This window comes from Mixophyes fleayi, chromosome 4 (genome assembly GCF_038048845.1).
Source record: "Mixophyes fleayi isolate aMixFle1 chromosome 4, aMixFle1.hap1, whole genome shotgun sequence".
NCBI lineage: Eukaryota > Metazoa > Chordata > Amphibia > Anura > Limnodynastidae > Mixophyes > Mixophyes fleayi.
This window is the reverse complement of record NC_134405.1, coordinates 300,332,308-300,350,671: the sequence shown is the minus strand read 5'-3', so window position 1 is coordinate 300,350,671 and position 18,364 is coordinate 300,332,308. Positions and strand designations below refer to the sequence as shown.

At 41.8% G+C, this 18,364-nt stretch overlaps 1 protein-coding gene across 2 annotated transcripts in view; it reads right to left on the bottom strand.

Moving 5' to 3' along the window:
• The window catches only part of ATP10B (ATPase phospholipid transporting 10B (putative)), a 153,846-nt gene that overhangs the window by 63,013 nt on the left and 72,469 nt on the right, over positions 1 to 18,364 (bottom strand). The window contains exon 1 of one of the 2 annotated variants that reach the window (XM_075209879.1): positions 12,380 to 13,066. The exons of the other annotated variant lie outside the window; for it this stretch is intronic. Within the exon in view, the coding sequence (XP_075065980.1) occupies positions 12,380 to 12,786 (407 nt within the window). The 5' untranslated portion in view covers positions 12,787 to 13,066. Of the gene's footprint in view, positions 1 to 12,379; positions 13,067 to 18,364 lie in introns of those variants that run through there. 2 annotated transcript variants of the gene reach the window in all.

Here is an 18,364-nt window from a genome sequence, read left to right as displayed (position 1 = left end):
AAGCGTGTTGGTGGTTGTCAAGCCTGACCTTCCCATCACTGTACGGGAAGAGGTGGCTCGGGAGGAGGCTATTGATGATGTAGCTGGCGCTGTGGAGGAACTTGATGATGAGGATGGTGATGTGGTTATTGTAAATGAGGCACCAGGGGGGGAAACAGCTGATGTCCATGGGATGAAAAAGCCCATCGTCATGCCTGGTCAGAAGACCAAAAAATGCACCTCTTCGGTCTGGAGTTATTTTTATCCAAATCCAGACAACCAATGTATGGCAATATGTAGCTTATGTAAAGCTCAAATAAGCAGGGGTAAGGATCTTGCCCACCTAGGAACATCCTCCCTTATACGTCACCTGAATAACCTTCATAGTTCAGTGGTTAGTTCAGGAACTGGGGCTAGGACCCTCATCGGTACAGGGACACCTAAATCCCGTGGTCCAGTTGGATACACACCAGCAACACCCTCCTCGTCAACTTCCTCCACAATCTCCATCAGATTCAGTCCTGCAGCCCAAGTCACCAGCCAGACTGAGTCCTCCTCAATACGGGATTCATCCGAGGAATCCTGCAGCGGTACGCCTACTACTGCCACTGCTGCTGTTGCTGCTGTTAGTCGGTCATCTTCCCAGAGGGGAAGTCGTAAGACCGCTAAGTCTTTCACCAAACAATTGACCGTCCAACAGTCGTTTGCCATGACCACCAAATACGATAGTAGTCACCCTATTGCAAAGCGTATAACTGCGGCTGTAACTGCAATGTTGGTGTTAGACGTGCGCCCGGTGTCCGCCATCAGTGGAGTGGGATTTAGAGGGTTGATGGAGGTATTGTGTCCCCGGTACCAAATCCCCTCGAGATTCCACCCCACTACGCAGTCCAGATACTTGTTTGGTGGAATTCTGACACGTGGAGGGTGTATTTATTTTATTGTGGCCCCGGTATCAAGTTGGGTACCGGGGCCACCCCACTACGCAGTCCAGATACTTGTTTGGTGGAATTCTGACACGTGGAGGGTGTATTTATTTTATTGTGGCCCCGGTATCAAGTTGGGTACCGGGGCCACCCCACTACGCAGTCCAGATACTTGTTTGGTGGAATTCTGACACGTGGAGGGTGTATTTATTTTATTGTGGCCCCGGTACCAAATTGTGTACCGGGGCCACCACACTACGCAGTCAAGATAGATAGATGCGTATCATAGATAAAGTACATTCAGTGGTGTGGGGCAAATTGAAAAATATTCAAAATGCACTGACATTATCAAAAACAAGAGGTTGTCACATGCTAAAACTCCAACATGTATATGATGGAGAGGATGGAGGAGCAGCCGTATGTGTAGTGTAATGCAGACCTGTTGAAGGTTTTTTATATATTTTATTGTGGTGCCCAGTGCCCACTCCTCTACGCAGTCCAGGTACATTTATTGGTGCGAATCAAACAAGTTGATGGTTTTCTTATTATATATATTGTGGTGACCCACTCCTCTACGCAGTCCAGGTACATTTATTGGTGCGAATCAAACAAGTTGATGGTTTTCTTATTATATATATTGTGGTGACCCACTCCTCTACGCAGTCCAGGTACATTTATTGGTGCGATTCATAAAAGTTCAGGGTTTTTAAGATATTGTGGTGACCCACTCCTCTACGCAGTCCAGGTACATTTATTGGTGCGATTCATAAAAGTTCAGGGTTTTTAATATATTGTGGTGACCCACTCCTCTACGCAGTCCAGGTACATTTATTGGTGCGAATCAAACAAGTTGATGGTTTTCTTATTATATATATTGTGGTGACCCACTCCTCTACGCAGTCCAGGTACATTTATTGGTGCGATTCATAAAAGTTCAGGGTTTTTAAGATATTGTGGTGACCCACTCCTCTACGCAGTCCAGGTACATTTATTGGTGCGAATCAAACAAGTTGATGGTTTTCTTATTATATATATTGTGGTGACCCACTCCTCTACGCAGTCCAGGTACATTTATTGGTGCGATTCATAAAAGTTCAGGGTTTTTAATATATTGTGGTGACCCACTCCTCTACGCAGTCCAGGTACATTTATTGGTGCGAATCAAACCAGTTGATGGTTTTCTTATTATATATATTGTGGTGACCCACTCCTCTACGCAGTCCAGGTACATTTATTGGTGCGATTCATAAAAGTTCAGGGTTTTTAATATATTGTGGTGACCCACTCCTCTACGCAGTCCAGGTACATTTATTGGTGCGAATCAAACAAGTTGATGGTTTTCTTATTATATATATTGTGGTGACCCACTCCTCTACGCAGTCCAGGTACATTTATTGGTGCGATTCATAAAAGTTCAGGGTTTTTAAGATATTGTGGTGACCCACTCCTCTACGCAGTCCAGGTACATTTATTGGTGCGAATCAAACAAGTTGATGGTTTTCTTATTATATATATTGTGGTGACCCACTCCTCTACGCAGTCCAGGTACATTTATTGGTGCGATTCATAAAAGTTCAGGGTTTTTAAGATATTGTGGTGACCCACTCCTCTACGCAGTCCAGGTACATTTATTGGTGCGAATCAAACAAGTTGATGGTTTTCTTATTATATATATTGTGGTGACCCACTCCTCTACGCAGTCCAGGTACATTTATTGGTGCGATTCATAAAAGTTCAGGGTTTTTAATATATTGTGGTGACCCACTCCTCTACGCAGTCCAGGTACATTTATTGGTGCGAATCAAACCAGTTGATGGTTTTCTTATTATATATATTGTGGTGACCCACTCCTCTACGCAGTCCAGGTACATTTATTGGTGCGATTCATAAAAGTTCAGGGTTTTTAATATATTGTGGTGACCCACTCCTCTACGCAGTCCAGGTACATTTATTGGTGCGAATCAAACCAGTTGATGGTTTTCTTATTATATATATTGTGGTGACCCACTCCTCTACGCAGTCCAGGTACATTTATTGGTGCGATTCATAAAAGTTCAGGGTTTTTAATATATTGTGGTGACCCACTCCTCTACGCAGTCCAGGTACAATTATTGGTGCGAATCATAAAAGTTCAGGGTTTTTAATATATATTGTGGTGACCCACTCCTCTACGCAGTCCAGAAAGATACCTTGTTGCAACGTTTTGGACTAATAACTATATTGTGAGGTGTTCAGAATACACTGTAAATTAGTGGAAATGCTTGTTATTGAATGTTATTGAGGTTAATAATAGCCTAGGAGTGAAAATAAGCCCAAAAACTTGATTTTTAAACTTTTTATGTTTTTTTCAAAAAAAATCCGAATCCAATACCTTAAATCCGAACCGAGACCTTTCGTCAAGTGTTTTGCGAGACAAATCCGAACCTCAAAAATAACGAAAATCCGGATCCAAAACACAAAACACGAGACCTCAAAAGTCGCCGGTGCACATCCCTAATATATATATCACTTTTTTTCTAATATATATATGTTAACTATGTTTTCTATGGTTTTTTGGATGATCAGCTATCGTTATTGTTAGTGTATCTTATGTGCGGCCCAAACTAACTCGTCGTCTTCCAATGTGGCCCAGGGAAGCTAAAAGGTTGGACACCCCTGCTCTAATAAATAGATCAGTTTTCAGAGAGCGTTTAAAGATGTGAAGGCTCTGGGAGAGTCTGCACGGGCGTGGTAGGGAATTCCATAAGTGAGTAGCAGCACAGGAGAAGTGTTGTAGGCGGGAGTGAGATGTGTCTACCAGAGAGAGGAGAAACGTCAGAGGTAGATCTAAAAAGGGACAGTACTTTGAGATGTGAGCTGAGATGTAGGAGCGGGTAGCGTTATAGTTAAGGGAGAGTAATTTGAATAGAAAGAACTATTGATAAATAGGTTCCTTGATCCTGCAGCTGTTTAAAAACTGCCCTATAATTATCAGCCTCCCACACACCTGAATATGACAAACAATATTTACTTTTTTATATATTAATCCTGTGAGATTCTATATTTTAATTTCCAGCATATTTCATACTTGCCTACTTTCAGTGGGTAACGTCCGGGAGAGGGGCGTGACTAATGAGTGGGAGGGGGCGGGGTGCCTCGATTCACATCATTTTAGCCCCGTCCCATGAGTAAAATGAGGTTTTGTATCGGGTAGGCGGGGCCAGAATGACACGATTCTCGGTGAATTGCGTCATTTTGACAAGGGAATACCGGGATGCGGGAGAAATGCCTGCTCTCGCCGGAGCGCGGGAGACTAACCAGAGTTTCGGGAGTCTCCCGGACTTTCCGGGAGAGTTGGCAAGCTTGGCATATATGTTTTAATACTACATATATTTGAAAGAAAAACCCTCCAAAGTGTAACACACAGATTCTATTTCAATTTCCACTTTCTATTGTGTTTACCATACTATATACTCATACTGCATAAACAGCTGAGCACGCCATAGGGATTATTAATTTGTATGGCAGTCATGGATAAAATGCATTACCTGCTCTTGTCTATTAGTGGGAGAATGCCGTATGGGGCAAAATGCTACTGTGTATCACCATGGCAACCTCAGTCAAAGTAACACATCACCTGGTAAGTAGAACACAAATCACCACTAATTCCATATAATGGGCATATTCGTATTAATCCGCACTAGTTTCACTTGTCGCAAAGTATAGTAAAAGCTTCAGTGAGAAAATGTTGAGAAATAATTGTGTTATTTACAAAGCATAACAACCAGTTTGTCTAATGTAATACAAACTCTTGCAGCTTGAAACGTGGGAAAGTAAATGTGTTTATTGCAAACTCTTATCACGTTTCCAGTTTATTTTTCCAAAACATATTCACAGTGAAAAGTCTATTTTCCATCTATTACCTGAGTCATGACTTGCAAGCGCGATAAGCAAAAACTATTGATTGCAACATTCTATACACACACCTTGAAGGCCTAGAATTACAATGGCGCATTAATTAGTCCATCGATACAAATGCTCAATTTTTATTGTTATTGCTGAATGGCTTGGATAGCATACCAAAATTTGAAAACACTTGGCTGGGAGAGCTCATTTAAATATGCAACTGTATGTTTCTCTATGCATATATCTCTCACTACATCTCCCCTAACACATTTCAGGTCAACTGTACAGTCATAGGACCATTCTCTCCCCCCACCCCCCCCCCCCCCCACCTGCATATCCCTTTCAGATTTCCCTGAAGGCATGTCCAAAGAGTAGGAAAGTATGTATAGGACACTAACACTACATATAGTCACATGAGACTACACCTATGCAAATGTGACTTTATTAGCGGACATGATCACAATGTAAGCTATTACTCTCCATAAAACACAAAAAACAGTACACCTTCCAACATGATATGACCTCTGTACTTGATCATATTATATCTATAAATACATAGGATACTACACCCAAGCAACAAGACATGACAAAAAAGGAATACTATTGTGTTTTAAATCTTTTGCAAATGTTAACATCTACATACTACATGATAAAAAAATAGCTGCTGATAATTTATCTTGCTACCAAAACAAAATCATTTTCAAGAAATTAGTTAACATAAAAAGCAAAAAAAAGACACACCAATGGGGCACGCTCAGTCCACAAGCTTACAGATATGAAAGCGTCAACTAATCTAAAATACATAGGATCATTGGGAAGATTTCTTTTCGAAAGTTCCTGCAGTCTACTTATCTTATTGACATTTTTATACACATTTGCGCTATTATTATTAGCTCCTTACTCATGGAAGCCTAGATATTAAATTTTAGTAACGTAATGGCTTCCCCTACTAATATTGCCAAGTAAACACACATTCTGTTGTCCTTAGGCAAATCAATGTAACTAAATAATTCTGTATTGTTAAAGCAGTAGTACATTTAAGCCTGTTAGGGCACATGCAATTCTCAGGGCTACTTTGCCAATGGGCATATCATGCATTGCCACTGGGCATATCATACATTGTGCTCTTACTTACTTAACATATCAATTTATACAGCACACAAATGAAAAGACAATCTGAGAATTACTTCCAGCATAAAGAAAGGGGTATTGAACTGTAGATTAAAAAAACAAACAAAAAAAACCTTCCATTTACTCGGAACTGAACTGGTTAATAACTAGATCTCAAAGTGGCACTGAAGTAATTCAGTCATTAATTTACAGGACATGTTCACCCAACAATGAAGTTACCTGGATGACAATACTCCAAAGCTACAGGGAAGCAAATGAACTAGCAGTCATAAACTATTAAAATGAGTTATGATTTGCCTGGGTCATTTGCATTATTCCTTATAGTACATATCTTTTCCTGATGGAAAGTAAGGTAATAAATCAGAACTTGCTGTTTATAGAGATACTATTCAGGGGCGCACGCAAGATTTTTAAGGGGGGAAAAAACTAGAGAGAGAGAGAGCTGCGCATGCGCAGCAGCTCAGTTTCGGCGGCACTGTATTGTACAGCAGCCGCGGCCCTGTCAAAAGAAGCGTCCGCGGCGGTGCTGTATTGTAGTACAATACAGCACCGCCGCGGACGCTTCTTTGACAGGACCGCGGCTGCTGTACAATACAGTGCCGCTATGTAGGGGCACTAAACCATTACCATTGTTCAAAATCAGGGATAGATTGCGACATTAGGCACAATCAACTGTAAGTTTTAAAAATGCTGGTCTGTTTAATCTTCGGGAGACATTCATTGTAATAAGGGAAAGGCCTTAATATGCAGGAGCTAAATCACTCAGAACTAAACTGGTTAATATGTAGATCCCAAAGTAGCACTGAAGTAGATCAGCCAATCATTTACATGACATGTTCACTCAACAATGAAGTAACCTGGATGACAATACTCCAAAGCTATGGGAAAGCAAATTAATGAATAATTATAAACTATTAAAATTGGTGACGATTTGCCGGTGTCATTTCCTATTCCACTAAGAAAACATATCAATACCAAATACTTGATTTAATTACAGAATGCCACATACAGCAGTAATAGGCAACAGGCTGCCCTAGAGCCTGCACGCGGCGCTCCAAACCTTCACCTGTTTGTGATACATGTTTTCTCATGTTATTACAAACAGGTGTCTACTTGATTGAACTTTCAAAACTTGCTGCATACACATTTTCAACTCCAGCTAAACTATTTTGATAAAAAGTACATAATCATTATTTCAATAAAGTTTTTTTTTAGATAAAAATACACAAGTGAATTTAAAGGGTCTTATTCTCATTTTCTGCATAACATTATTACTTTCCCCCAGTACATCATTACCAAATCGTTTACCAAATTACTAAAAACTGAATTTTCTTATGTTAAAAAAAAAAAAAAAAAGATGGGCCTTATTACAAATGCAGACTCTCTCTAATAATCAGTTTGATTAATTACTGGATGATTGCTTCTAAGAGAACCACTTTAGCCAATCAAATGCACATGCTTAGTTTTTAAGATAACTGTGTATTGAACTAACAGGGATTATTGGATCTTGGAATTTGAGTAGAAGACAACTCTGTTAAGTAGTAAATCATACTGGATAGCACATCATGGCTTTGGGGGTTTTTTTTAAGTAGGGAAAGCCCTAAATGTGGTGAAAACTCCAGTTTTCGCTGGATTTAGGGCTTTTCACCCATTGATAAATAGACCCCCTACATCAAAGATAACTTTTGAAAACAAATGTCTGCTCTTTGTGCTCCATATAATACAACCTAGATAAAGATCATAATTAAGGTATTTTATTGCTCCCATACTATCTCCTGGTACAAAATCTCTGGTAAGTAGGCCCTGCTGCTAAATTTACCAGCCATGTAAAATAGCCCCTTTGTCTACATATCCTGTTATGTCATTCTTGTGAATGATTCTGATGCTCTATTAGGGTGGTTGTCAGTGACAATGAAAGTCAAACTAGATTCCGTATGACATGAAGTGGTTAATCAGCACTTGTACCTGTGGTCAGTGGGTGTCAAAGGTCCATTGAACCCCCATCTACTTACAAGCTGTGAATGCGAATGAATAGAGCAGGCAATGTATAAGAGACTGCATGCACAAGCGGAAGGGGTTATGAGGTCATTAGAACCAATAGGCTCAATCTCCATACCCGTTCACATGCTTTTACCAGCATTAACAAAAAATGTAAGTAAAACAGGTTTTAACACCATTGGATAACTGGCCTTACGTTACCTCTTAGAAAATTATGAGGGAAAACAATATTGTTTTCAGAGCTATTATGGTTACGTCAAATACTTGACATATTTCTGTTAACAGCGTCAGTTTATAATACTGTGTCAAACAAACAAGTACTTAATGAACGACTATGACTTGTCTGAAGGTCCAACTGTTTGTTTTTGTGTCATTTAGCAACGAGTTCTCTGTGAGAGCACAGAAACATTTACTCAAATCCAAACATAGCACTGTGGTCACACTTTAAAAGAGTCTGAATTTTTTCCCCTCTTAAAACACAAGAAATAAAAAAATAAAAAACTTTTTATTTCATCATTAAGATAATTTATTTTTTACAAACATAACTAATTTCAATTTTAAAACCAGGGCCGGCGCTACCACTAGGTGAACTTAGGTGGTTGCAATGGTTTAGTGGCTGCCTATAGCCAGGGCCGGATTAAGGGAATGGAGGAGCCTGGGCTAAGGGGGCCTCCATTCCCCCGTGAGGCCCCCTTTTTAGCCACCCGCCTGCTGCTGAGCACTTTCAAGGGCATCCTGGAAGCCCGAGGCCCCTGGCTGTAGCCCAGTTAGACCTCGGGATAATCCGGCCCTGCTTATACCACTGGAGGAGTAATTTATATATACCATATAACATTATTGCATACAAGATACACATTAGGCACATTGAACTATAAGCTTTTAGAAGACAATGGCCTGTTTTATCCTGGGGAACAGATCACTGTAATAAAGGAAAGGTATTCGTATGTAGGAGCTAAATCATTCAGAACTGAACTGGTTAACATGTAGATCCCAAAGTGGCACTTAAGTAATTCAGCCATTCCTTTACATGACATGTTCACTCAACAATGAAGCATTGGTGACAATATTTCAAAGCTATGGGAAAGCAAATGAATGAGCAGTTATAAACTATTAAAATGTATGATAATTTGCCTGGGTCATTTTCTATCCCACTAAGAAAACACATCTATTAATAACAGATATTAGAGTTCTACAAACAGCAGTGATGGGCAACAAGCAACTCTAGAGCCGTACGCATCCCTCTGAGCCTTCATCCGAGGCTCCCAGCTCCTACTTGTTTATTGTTAATTTGTTTGTTATAGCTTATAACACTTGTATATCCTCCATTAAAATGCCTGCTAATAGATCATTACAAATAGGTGTCTTTGCATGGACTAAATAGATTGTTTTAACTTATTGTGGAGATTAAAGGTAACATACAGCCTTTTTAATACAAGAGTCAAGTTGCTACCCACCATAAGTTATTAAAATGACTGCTGATATATATATTATATCAGCGGCTCCCAAAGTGTGTGCCGAGGCTCCCAGGGGTGCCGCGGCACTGTCACAGGGGGGACGCGGGAAAGCCAGAAAAAACCCCCCAAACAAAACATAAACTTACCAATCTGCGCGGCACCGGGACCCAGCATCCTCCTCTCTCATGCAGCTGTCATTATAAGGACAAGCTGCGTGTGAGAGAGAGGGGGAATGCTGTGTCCTGGCGCCGCGCGGATTGGTAAGTTTATGTTTTGTTTGGTTTTTTTCTCGCTGGCCGCGGCAGAGGGGACAGAGTGATAGGGAGCATGACAGAGGGCAGAGGAGAGGGAACAGCATGACAGAGGGCAGAGGAGAGGGAACAGCATGACAGAGGGAGAGGAGGAGGACAGAGGGCAGAGGAGGGGGGCAGCGTGACAGAGGGCAGAGGAGGGGGGCAGCGTGACAGAGGGCAGAGGAGGGGGGCAGCGTGACAGAGGGCAGAGGAGGGGGGCAGCGTGACAGAGGGCAGAGGAGGGGGGCAGCGTGACAGAGGGCAGAGGAGGGGGGCAGCGTGACAGAGGCCAGAGGAGGGGGGCAGCGTGACAGAGGCCAGAGGAGGGGGGCAGCGTGACAGAGGCCAGAGGAGGGGGGCAGCGTGACAGAGGCCAGAGGAGGGGGGCAGCGTGACAGAGGCCAGAGGAGGGGGGCAGCGTGACAGAGGCCAGAGGAGGGGGGCAGCGTGACAGAGGCCAGAGGAGGGGGGCAGCGTGACAGAGGCCAGAGGAGGGGGGCAGCGTGACAGAGGATAGAGGAGGGGGGCAGCGTGACAGAGGCCAGAGGAGGGGGGCAGCGTGACAGAGGCCAGAGGAGGGGGGCAGCGTGACAGAGGCCAGAGAAGGGGGGCAGCGTGACAGAGGCCAGAGGAGGGGGACAGCGTGACAGAGGCCAGAGGAGGGGGACAGCGTGACAGAGGCCAGAGGAGGGGGACAGCGTGACAGAGAGCAGAGGAGGGGGACAGAGGCCAGAGGAGGTGGCAGCGTGACAGAGGGCAGAGGAGAGGGGACAGAGGGCAGAGGAGGGGGTCAGCGTGACAGAGGGCAGAGTGAGAGGGACATCGTGACAGAGGGCAGAGGAGAGGGGACAGAGGCCAGAGGAGGGGGCAGCGTGACAGAGGGCAGAGGAGGGGGACAGAGGGCAGAGGAGAGGGGACAGCGTGACAGATGCCAGAGGAGGGGGACAGCGTGACAGAGGGCAGAGTGAGAGGGAGCGTGACAGAGGCCAGAGGAGGGGGGACCAGCGTGACAGAGGCCAGAGGAGGGGGGCAGCGTGAGAGGGGGCAGCGTGAGAGGGGGCAGAGTGAGAGAGGGCAGAGTGAGAGAGGGCAGAGTGAGAGGGGGCAGAGTGAGAGGGGGCAGCGTGAGAGGGGGCAGAGTGACTGGATGCAGAGGGGGCATTTTTGCATACAACTAAATAAGTATTTCTGTCCTGACCTAAATACTTATCACATTTTTTTGACCCAACTACTTCTAAAACAGGACTGCTCAGTAATTATTTTGGAGGGGTGCCTTGAAAAAATTTGGAGACTCTAAGGGTGCCGCAAACTGCAAAAGTTTGTGAACCACTGTATTATATTCATCACAAATAGGTGTCTCATTCTTTGTTATGTTTTAAGTTATTACTAAGATTTAGAGATGTACGACCTTGCAAAGGTTAAAGAGTTGGTCATGCAACCCCAGAAGTTTGTGAAGTTGCCCATCACTAACATACAGTATAGTAGAAGAGGCAAGTTGCCAACCATCCTATGTTGAATTGCATCCCCCAGTATGCTAGAGCATTTTTTTGGGAAAGGCTATTATACAAGTAGAAGCAAACATCACTAAAATATTTTTTAGAATAAATTTTTTTCTTTTATGGTTAAAAACTTTCAGGATTTGTATTATAATACATACTAATGATGTATATAACTCCCAAAAGAAAACAAATTTTGTATACAACACTAATGACCCACAGCAATTAGATGGCCTACATTTTGCTATACAGCAAGCAGTAATCATTCACTTAACGTTAGATCTATTTATTTTAGATTATCTACTTTACACTGATTTTACATACAGAATGTTTAAAACAATATTTAATAAAATGAAGTGGATTTATGGCAGTATATTTTTCAAATATACAAACATGGAAATAAAACAAAAATAACTCCATGAAGTGTCACAGCTAGGACTTATTATTTTTATGACTGTTTAGCAAGAAATACAGGGCAGCAAAACCGGTCTGGTGTCATGGACTGTCAAAAATAACTTTTGAATACAAATGTCTGCTGTAGATGTCCCAAATAGTGCACTCTAGATACAGACTGTGATAAAAGTATTTTGTATTTAGGATGTGACATCACAAATCCGCTCATATACTAACCCCTGGGAAAACCTCTTTGACAAGTATAGCAACTTATCACATGAATGGCATTCTTTCTTAAATTAGAGTAGTTCTAAAATTATTCCACATTCTTGCATGACCTCTTCTTTTAAACTATTTTTGAAAGTTTTTTCTCTAAACTAAACAATTTAATGGCGCTGTCCTACATAACCTCATCCTATAATTTTATTTTATGCTTGTGTTTTGTATATATAGTTATTAGACACAACCACCATGATGTGACTCCTATTAGACCCAAATGATGTAAGTGTTCCATCTCAGGAACAATGTTTGAAGAATCTTTTTATTATACACTTGGCACCATGGGACATTCCGTCAGGTAACCATATCCCCATTATATGTTATCCAGCAAATAACTTATCACTATGTGTCTGACCTTCACTGCAAGACCCTGTAGAATGGGAAGCAAACAATATTCCTACATGGGGGCCACAGACAAGAAACACACATAAGATAACAGCCTAGAGATTTGTCAATTGACAAAAGCAGACAATCATAATTTTAAACAAATATTTTAGGTTATAATAATCAAATTGCCACAATATTAATGTAATAAATTAATTTACCTGCAATATATCATGCATAACATGTTATTTATCTCCTTGTCCGACTTGTATCTCCTGAAGTCCTCCCACAGATCCTTAATCGCAGTAATCGCCAAAATAATACAAATGGGAATAATGGCTATAGCAGGTTGAAAGGCATTGACCACTGGGACAAAATTAAGCGCTGCTATCAGTATAAAGTACATATTTGCGAAGCGGTGGAACTGTTCAAAGAGGTTCTTTGGAATGAATGAAAGAAAGTTGTACTTGGTGGTCTTGATGGCATTGGTCTGGTAAACACTGTTAGGGTTCTCCTTCCATTTAGAGCCCTCAAAGAGCAGGTTGGACCTGATAACTCGCTGTTTGTCATCCTGTTTCTGTCTCCCACAGATCACCCTCTCCCAGAAGTTGATAATATTCATAGCCATTATTTTCACCTAGAAGTGTTGCTCCACTCTAAATCTTCCTAGGACGGGGCATCCAGCAGTGTCCTGGCTTAACATGCTGTTGATTTAAGTATTTTATCCTGCTTTATACATTCCTCATTCAGAATAAGAATTCTACAATAAAATCCCAAGATGTTTGAAGAGGTTCTTCAGGAGCCGTGATCACTGGCAGACTGTTTCCTTTCTTACTTCTTTCAAAGTACACCTGTTGATTGTAGACGTCACTCCAGCTACCTGTGTGTCACACTATAAACCAGTTATTCCTAGGGCCGGACAGCTGCCTCTGGGTCTTACAGCCTTCCAAGTTGGCAGTAATCACAGGGATGAACTGATCACCTGATTGGTATGCAAAGAAGCATTTACTGCTCACTTGCATTTAAGACAATGGCATGGAAGCCTGCCATGTGCCTGCTAATAATAAACAGAATAAGGAAGTAACTAAAAGTGTCACATAGCAGTGCACCGGCAATTGGAATAATGTACATGTGACACTGCACTTTGCCAGTTCATAGAAACAGAAACTCTGTGAACAATTCAATGTATTACAGCTTCAGATAATGTGGAGACTTTTTTTTCACCCGTTTTCATAGTCTCTATAGCAGTGGTTAAGGTCTGCAGGGGCGCACACAGGATTGTTAGGGGGGGGGGTACAGGATTGTTAGGGGGGAGGGGTTTCCCCCCCTCCGAAAAAACCCCCCCAAAAAAAACAAAACAGCGAGAGAGCTGCTGCGCATCCGCCCGGGCATGCGCAGCAGCTCCGTTTCGGCAGCACTGTACTATACAGCAGCCGCGGCGCTGTCAAAGAAGCGCCCACGGCGGTGCTGTGTACAATACAGCACCGCCGCGGACGCTTCTTTGACAGTGCCGCGGCTGCTGTATAGTACAGTGCCGTATGTAGCGGAGGGGAGACTCAGAAATCCCCCCTGCATGCGCCACTGGTCTGTTTCAAGTCACTGTATGTACTACTTAATTTGCTAGTGCTTTATACATAAAATAATAATATAGTATTAGTTGCAAAGTTACAGTAAGAAATCTAGTATTGTGGAACAAATTAGTTATTGTACAGTACATCAATCTGGCTACTTGCAACTTTGGTTATTAACCTACCATGTGACAATACAGAACTGCATGCTATGTCAAACAAAAACTGACACAAAAAACAAAAACACACACAAAATACGTACACAGCCCATCGGTGAGCCCTAGGCAGCGCGCACACGGGCCATCGGCGAGCCCTTGGCAGCGCGCGCGGCCTATTGGTGAGCCCTTGGCAGCGCGCGCGCGGCCCATCGGCGAGCCCTAGACTGTGAAAACACAACATATAAAAATACTACAGAGCACACAGAAGGTACAGTGGTGAGCACAGGGATCAATGATCGGTCAGCATCATGCATATGGTAAGCAAGAGGTCTAGATTCCCACAACATGGGCGCCCAAAACATGTGGTAAACACTTACTGTAAAAAAAAATGTTTAAAATGTTTCCATAATCAAAGCACACACAAAACAAACATCTACATAATATTATAGCATAACAGTTAAAAGCTATTTAGTGAGGTTCATATTTCTGTTAACGTGTCCATAAAGATAACACACCCTTGGCTCTTGGGCAACTTCACTGACATTTACGTCAAGCTTCTTTACACGTAATGCAGACATTTTCGTCTTTAGGCACTTTTGCTTTCACTCAAATATATAAATGTAGTGGGTGACCTATTTAGAGCATGTGCATATGGGCGCTATTTAAATAAGTATCCCCACTGTATCACTGAACTGACAAGAGACAGAAGTTCACATACAGATCATGGGTGCAGTGTGCATGTCCGTCTTATGATAGCAGATAACTACAGCATGTTCTGCTTTCCCCTGTCCCTGCTCACTTACCCCAATGGATGCTCCTCTACCAGTTTTGATAAAACAGCCACTTGCAATACACAATTGTTTCATTATAATAATCAGTGGTCTGTATGTAAGCTTATGTCTCTTAGTTCACCTGCCAAATGTGGATTGTAGAGACTGATATTAATAACATCCATGAGAACATAGCCTAAAAGATAGTCCAGCTTTAGTGGTGATGTCTACCCAGTTAAGCTGGTCAACCCACTTTCAGTTTAGTTCTTAGTGTTGCTGTTCTGTGCAGGTTCTTCATATTCTACCTGGTGGGAATCGGATACCTACCAACAAGAAGGAACGTTGGCTACTCTTGCAAATCAGCTCATGGATGAACTCGATGGATCTCCGGTTACAATTAAATAAAACTCTTCAAAAATGGCCTACATCTTGGTGGCCAACTGAGTCCTAGACCATTGTCTGTAGCCAGACTCAGAACCAAAGGTTTACAGGCCTGTGGTGGTACCACTGCCAAAGATAAAACTTTTATAATGAGTTAGCTAGTACTAGGTCAAGGGTGGGACTTTTTTTTATTAAAACTTTGACAAGAGTATATTTGGTCTGCCAAGACTATTTGCGAAGTTTGCTTGTATTTTGCACTAATATATAGATTTAGATAACTATTATTGCCTTCCTGATGGAATGTATAAAAATTAAGTTGAATTTGACCCTTGCCTTTTTCAATCTTGCTCACAATGCAAATACAAAACATTTTTATAGCACACAAGGGGTAGCTGGTGGAGGGGAAAGTGCGCATGGCTAGTGTAAGCAGAAAAAATATCAGCCACAATTTTACAGCAGCAAGTGGCAACTGAAATATCTGTGCTGATACTGGTAATGTGGCACATTTGGAAGAGGACAGTGTAAAGTGGGTACATTAAAGATTAACTTGTGTTTGTAGAAATCATAAGACATTAATTTGCTGGCAACTATAACTGTTCTTCACCATATATCATAACAATGTCCTTCTTTCACTGGTTCTGGAGAAGACTTTCACTTTTATGCTCTATGGTCACTCTTGTAGGAGATGCCACATGTTCTTTGGCACCATGCTAGCTGTAGGACACTCGTTTCCCATGTTCGCAGAGTCGGTAGCTGGTACCATTAAGGAGGCAGCAAAGATTACCAAAAAATTAACAGAGATAGCAACAGTTTAATTCTATGCAGTAACTGCATGGAGACAGCACTCTAGAAGATCTTTAAATGAACCCAGTCCTTGGTGTGACAACACTCTTTGGCAACACCTTGTAATGTCCCACTGCCTTCACCAAAGTTGAATAATTCTAAATCTGTGAGAAGATGATTATGTGGCAGATAGGGCACAGAGCTTATATAAAACATACAGCCATCTCTAACAGTCATCTGCATATCACATTAGTGGCTACTTAAACTGCTGAGAAGATATCACCATCCAGCTATGGATTAGGTGACTGCACTCTGCTTCCTCTGACAAAGAACAAGAAATATGACTATGATCAGGAGGGCTCTATGTCACCCATTTGATGGCTATACGTTGCCCACCACTGATCTAAAGACTGTTACAAATCAGTTTGGACATCATACAATTGTTCTTCTATTAATCTTGTGATACTGGAACATATTGAATATATCTTATAAATAAGGATAGTTTATTTTCACTTCTTTGTTACAAAACAATAGTAAAACATATGGTTGAAACTGAATCTCATTGCTCTGAGGTTTTAGTGGGAACTGCCATAGTGACTGCTGTGCAAAGGCAGAATGATAGATTATCCATAGAAAACAATAAAACTAATTATTACAAATAGTATAACCCTGCTTGGCATTACACAGCAAGAACATCTGTTAGGCAATGCAGAAATAAAGCAGCCCACAGTGGGCACTGGCTGAAGGGGCAAATATAAATTACTTGAATAATTTGCATGTTTAAACTGAAGCTAATTAAGTAGCTAATAGGAACATCTAATATAGCCTATTAGTTGCCTGTTGTCTTAATTAATTTCAGTGTTTATTTTTTATACCATAGCGTTGGTAGATAGTAGCAGACACCATGTAAATGTTTTACCTGCGGATAAACAGTCTCATGTTTTTATCATTAGTAGGCAAAGACTGCATCCCTAGGCCCCAATCTCCCTTTGCAAAATGAGTGGTAACTTGCACCTGAACCCAGAAACACTCTCTTTACATTTTCACTAATGATGTGTGTTCTTATGTTAAAGCTGCACCGCCGCATTATAACTCCACAACCTCCCTGGAGTCCAGGGCTGCTGTCTCAGGGAGTGGGGAGTGCTGTAGGGCCTATTCTAATTTCGCTTTTGCACAGTTGCTATTATACCACTATAACACCACTGCAGCACAGTCAGAAGAATCCAACAGCGTTGTGGCCAACTCCTCACCAACCAATGGGGTACAGAAACCAGAAGAGGGACAGAAAATTCACACTGCGAGCACTGCACCCAGTTTCTTGCTGGGCCAGTCTTTCAGATCCGCTCTTGTGAGCCTGCTCCTCCGCATGTGCAGTGACACTGACAGCCCACATTTTTTAAAATATTAATTAGAATATTGATTAGCAATGCTTTATTTTGTGAATAAATCATTATTGAAATGCTATTTCCATCATGAGATATGAATAACAGAACAGGTATGGTGGCTGTACAGCCCTATGCAGCAAGGAAGAATAATTAAAAATATATAATTTATATATTTACTGATCCTTCAACATAGAACTTTGGAGAACAGTAAAGGAGACATTCACTCCCTATCCAACTATCCTAGCAGGCCACATTCCACGTCTTCAAAGTAAAACTTTATGTTAGAGAACAGCAAGGAAGATATAAGCTTCAGCCTGGGTAAATAGGCTAAAGTACTATATATAGATTTCTCACACTGCTTAGTGTGTTTCATTCATGTTTCCACTCCCTAAATGTAGTTGCACTTACTCCAGATACTGAATACCAAACATGTTAAAGGTTACAAACCAAAATAGTTGAAAAGGATTATATGAGGGCCCCAATTAACATAGCAACCTTGTTAAACAACTGACAATGTTCAGTAGATCACATGCTAATCTCATCTCATTTAAATTCGACATAAATTTTGATAATCAGATAAGAGATAGTGTAAGCATGTGCATTAGTCAGTCATACGCTAAAATTTAGTGTGGGGAAATCATGTGACAAAATTCGGTTTAGTGTACAGGTTATAAATAAGACACTGAGATGCAAAACGGGGGTAACGTACTCTAGGCGCGTATTTCTGCCCATATGCAGAGTCCACCTCTGTATCAGCAGCATATGCTCCTAGTGTATGACATACTTGCCAACACTGAGTTTTTGTCCTCCATGAAGGGGGCGTGGTGGGAGGGTGGAACGCAGCAAATCACGCTATTTTGGCTGCCCACATCCGGCCCACTTCACTAGGAAGTAGACAGGATGTGGGAGAATTGTCCGCTCTCCCGGTAGTCCAGGAAACCTACCTGGAATTTGGGAGTCTCCCAGATACTCCGGGAGAGTGGACAAGTATGGTGTATGATAAGCAATCATCAATATGTACTTGCACCTACTCTATAACACACATGCCTCCTAAAAGGTGCATATGTGAATCTGTATGAGCTGCATGTACATGAACACTTCTTTAGCGTACTCAGTCTACAATTACATGCCCCTTCCCACCCCCATCCTGCCTCTACAGAC